This window comes from Dendroctonus ponderosae, unplaced genomic scaffold, assembly GCF_020466585.1.
Source record: "Dendroctonus ponderosae isolate FM_Combo_2020 unplaced genomic scaffold, Dpon_F_20191213v2 Dpon_F_20191213_10, whole genome shotgun sequence".
Classification (NCBI taxonomy): domain Eukaryota; kingdom Metazoa; phylum Arthropoda; class Insecta; order Coleoptera; family Curculionidae; genus Dendroctonus; species Dendroctonus ponderosae.
The window spans coordinates 1,031,703-1,036,244 of NW_026017111.1; the positions used below are offsets into that span (position 1 = coordinate 1,031,703).

Here is a 4,542-nt window from a genome sequence, read left to right on the forward strand (position 1 = left end):
GAAATCAAAAGAAAATTTTCGTCTACTGACCTGGAGATATGAGGACAATCGCACCTGTACGTGCCATTCAAATGGATGAGACACAGATGAGAACAACCGCCATTATCACTTCCACATGGATTTTTCCCTGGCGGCTGTCTACTGGGATGCATGATCTTGATGTCGAACGGCTGAGTCAGAGTTCTCTGCACATAAGCAAATCGTGAAACTAAATCCCGGATGGAGATGAGAGAATGTCAATCCCACCTGTATGACCATCACGTCGCCCCCAGTCCACTTATTCGCCCTCATTACGCTGTTCGTCCTCCAATCGGTCCAATAAACGTAGTTCTCAAAGAGCGAAATGGCGAAAGGATGGGAGAGAAACTCCTGATTGCTGATCACTTCGTGATGATCGTTTCCGTTATAGTCGCAGGTGTGAATTGAATCTGACCGTGCATCCGCCCAGTAGATTCTACGCAAAAAGTCGCCGTCGGAAACATTTTCGGCTGTTTGCACAGTTGCACATTTACCTTCTCATCACATAGTCCAAAGTCAGGCCATTCGGCCAGCCTCCCTTAATAAAGTGGTCGACTTGCACAACGATTTGCCGGTCCAAGCCGGCCAAGGAACATCTTTCGATCCGGGGCGCCGAATTGTCCCAATCCGACCAGAATAAGTAGCTGAAAAGTTAAGCAGAAGGCTTGGAGACAGTTGCCTAGAGGAACATCCTCACTAACCCATCGCGAGGATCCACGGCAATCGCTCGAGGACTCTCCATCTCTCCCGCCACCAAAGTTCTGCGAAAGCTGCCGTTCAGCTTGGCCACTTCGATTTGGTCCAGATTGCTTTCCACCTGGCAGAAGCCCAATGAAAATCCGCACAATCCCCCAACGGGAAAACCTACCCAATACAAGTTCTGCCCGATCCAGTCCACCGCCAACCCTTCGGCTGTGGACAATCCAGCATTGACCACCACCTCGATGTTCCCTAAAGAGCCACCAACGATCGTCCCTCGGAAGATTTTGTCGTCAATTACATCAGTCCAGAAGAGCATATCGGTGCCATTCGAGTGGTAAAAGTCCAAAGTGATGGTGTTTTTCAAGCTCGAAATGAAGGATTTCTGACTGAACGTGTGCAAGTCCACGCCTCGCAGCTCATGGCGATTGGAAAACGTCACAAACGGCCTTCCCATCTCCGAGCTTTTGCACGTAAAACCGTCGTCTTGAAGCACGTAGCCATCGACGCAAGTGCATTTGTATCTGGAGCCTCGGGGGATGCATTTTTGGGAGCAAACGCCCCAAGCTTCGCACGGGTGCGTCTCCAGGCAGTGGGTGCGATCAGCCTGCAACGATCAGCGAAAAATAGTTTTATTTTAAAGAAGTGTGAAAGTCCGGACCTGTAGGTGCAGGTAGGGGGGGCAGCTGCAAACCACCCCATCCGGAGCATTGTGGCACTCATGAGAGCAGATAAAGCTATGCGCGCACAGGTCTTCTGAACATCTCATCCCCTCATCGGACTCGTCCAGGCAATCTGCTGTTGCGTCGCACAATTGCTGCATGGTGATGCATTTGGTGCCATTGTCGCATAATCTGTGCAGAAAGGGGTGGTTCAATGCGGAAAAATGCCTCTGGACTGGAGTTTTACCTGTTTGGATACTCGCAGCTGGACAGCAGCGACTTTCCTCCATTGGCTTCTGATCTGCTTGCAGCGATCGCGCTGCATCTACGGGGCTCGTCGCTTCCATCGGCACAATCTGCAGTTATTTGCAGGGTTATTTAATGGAGGCAACCGAATCAATCAGGTGCAACAGCAACTACTTGCCTTGTCGATTATCGCACATTTGCGCCGGGGAAATGCATTTGGTGTCGTTATCGCACAGCTTTCGGGGCGCCATGCAATTCATCTTCTGTTGGCCATCGGTGTTGTTGTGCATTTTCGACGCATCGCATTTCACTTCGTCCGAACCGTCCAAACAGTCCAAATCCGAGTCGCAAACAAACATCTAGAAGAACATTTCTTGGGAGCTTAAATCAGCAAATGTTGCTTTTACTATTTAATATTTTTCAATCAATCAATCAATTCAGTCAACAACTTGAGATTTTCATCATCGCTAGAAGACACTTGAATCCAACGATGCCAAAACGAATTCTCTGGCTCGAATGGTTCTTGAGAAACTTCGAAAATGGCAGCGTCATGTATGAGACGATTTTGCAACTCACAAACAAACCACGCAAATCTAAAACTTCTTCAAATCCACACTTTTTGAGAAAACTGCCTACATCTCGTTATCAATGCTTTACTTTCAAAAAAGGCCATTTAGTTCTCTATGAAATGATGTTAAAATAGAGCGTTTTGCCCATTTTGCTTCCGAGAAATGAGCAAAAAACGGGACGGAAAACATGAAATTTTGCAATAATCTTGCGCCACCCTTGCACCCTTGATAATTTTTCTAATTTCATAGACAACAGAAGACTGTATTTTTTTTACTTACTTAACCCCCCCCCCCTTGAATTTAAAGCTGGCACCGCCCCTGCTCTGAAAATGCAAGTTACTAAACTTCGCTCCCTCTTTTAAAAAATCGGGGCTTCCACACTTAGGCAAGTAACAACTTGACATTTTCCTGATCTTTAGAAGACGCTTGAACCTAAAGATACCGAAAATCTCATATCAATCGCCCCGAATCCTGATTTTTGCGGGTGGGACAAGACAAACTGCATACCTTCGGTATGCACTCAAAGTTCGAGCAAGTGAATTCGTTCGATTCACAGTGTTTCCTTCCGCAGTCTTGCTCGTCAGTGCCATCCGGACAGTCTATTTTACCATCGCATCTGTAAGAATTCAAAATGTATAATGGAAATTTATGAAAAAACCCACACAACTACCTTAAACCGCTGGGAAGACATTCGGTCCTCGGATAGCACTCAATTTGAGTCTCCGGATTGCATTGTATGCAATCGATTTCATCGGATCCGTCCTGGCAATCCTTGATTGAATCGCAGTAGAAATGTGAGGCAATACACTCACCATTCTAAAAAGTTTGTTTAAATAATTAGAACAGCACACTCTGAGGAAATGGTTGCGACAAATATGCCTCAACTCCTGAAAGAATGATAACTTAAATGCATAAATCAGTTTCTTTTGTTTTTCTTAAAAAATCAGACTAAAAACGTTGAATATTTCTGTGCAGTTTGGTTTTTTCGCACTGATATCAGCATAGTTTCAGTTGGGATCAATAGAAGAAACTAGAAAAATTCTGCTGAACAGAAAAAGACGCGTTTTACTGATCATCATCACGGTCACTAGTTAACCACAACAATCCATTGAACATTGAAAATCCTTTAAAAGGCCTCCTCCAGATCGATTATCATTGGTGGAACGCACATGTCAGCGCCAATCAGAGATCCAATGAGCGACCAGTGGGCGTAGCCAAGCCCTTGGATTGGCCATGTGGTTTGTGAGGTGTGTGTCATTGCAGCGTCCTGATTGCCTGTTCCGGCCTCTAGTTACGAGGGTCGTTTGATAAGTCAGTGACTTTTCGAGTTTCCCGCGCAGTAACTTTAAATTCCACACTACCCCCGTCAACTGTCGTCTGTTAGTAGACTGCTGTCAAATTTTGAACACGGGTTTTAGCGACGTTGCCACAGGCCAAAGACTAATCAAAACAGTGGGTTTCTGCAGATGAACGTGCAGCAGAGMAGGCCAAAATGGGTCTGTCGAGTTTTTTGGGATGCACGCGATGTCATTCACATCGGTTACTKTGAAATGGGTAAAACGATCAYTGGCGCATATTATTCAGAGCGTYTGGAYAGATTCGATGTTGCGATCGRCGAAAAGTGCTTTTTCGACTATTTCCTGTTTCCAGACCTGAAGAAATGACTGGGCGGTAAGAAATTTGGGTGCAATGAAGAGGTCATCATTGAAACCAACGCATATTTTAAGGACCTCGAGAAATTATATTACTTGGAGAAAAATAAAAAAATTGGAGACGCTGGACTAAGTATCGAGCTAAAAGAAGATTATGTTGAGAAATAAACCGTCTCAACTGATCAAACGGCCCTCGTATTAGGGACCGTTATTCGCGAGTTCAGAAGCGCAGGCGCGTCCCGGTGGCTAAAATTTGAACTACATGTGAAGTAATAAATTGACACTTGTTCCGTTGACATTGGTGTTGACGTCTGATTGTGATCGGTCTGGTTGTAATCAACTTTTGCAAGCTTTTGAAGAAATAGAAACAGATCGAAATGTGTGTAAGTATTGTTTTATGTTATAAAGTCTGACAAGTTTCAACTGTTGGTAGTTGAACTCGCGAATTGCGCCGGCCTGTACGAGGGGCAGGAAATATGTATGTTTGTGTGTGCAAGCCGAGTGGAAGATTTGTAAAGTCAATTTGCTATTATTTCGGATCTGAAACTTCTAGCATGTTTTTCAATGAGTTCATTGCATTCCTCGGGTCGGTGTGCTGAAAATGATGTACAATTTAAGACATTTTGAGAACATTTTCATTTTTTCGATTCCTTTCGACGCAAGAAGGTCACAAACATGCATTTATATAGTGTTTCG

The 4,542-nt window shown here is 44.8% G+C and overlaps 1 protein-coding gene across 1 annotated transcript in view; it reads right to left on the bottom strand.

Moving 5' to 3' along the window:
• The window catches only part of LOC109542015 (prolow-density lipoprotein receptor-related protein 1), a 4,187-nt gene extending 1,138 nt beyond the window's left edge, over positions 1 to 3,049 (bottom strand). Inside the window, exons 1-10 of the mRNA XM_048662161.1 lie at positions 2,865 to 3,049; positions 2,702 to 2,810; positions 1,804 to 1,984; positions 1,627 to 1,735; positions 1,379 to 1,571; positions 887 to 1,324; positions 720 to 835; positions 513 to 662; positions 247 to 454; positions 31 to 185 (exon numbers count right to left, since the gene is read on the bottom strand). Coding sequence (XP_048518118.1) covers positions 31 to 185; positions 247 to 454; positions 513 to 662; positions 720 to 835; positions 887 to 1,324; positions 1,379 to 1,571; positions 1,627 to 1,735; positions 1,804 to 1,984 — 1,550 coding nt within the window. The 5' untranslated portion in view covers positions 2,702 to 2,810; positions 2,865 to 3,049. The remainder of the gene's footprint in view (positions 1 to 30; positions 186 to 246; positions 455 to 512; positions 663 to 719; positions 836 to 886; positions 1,325 to 1,378; positions 1,572 to 1,626; positions 1,736 to 1,803; positions 1,985 to 2,701; positions 2,811 to 2,864) is intronic.
• Between the last annotated feature and the right edge of the window lie 1,493 nt (positions 3,050 to 4,542).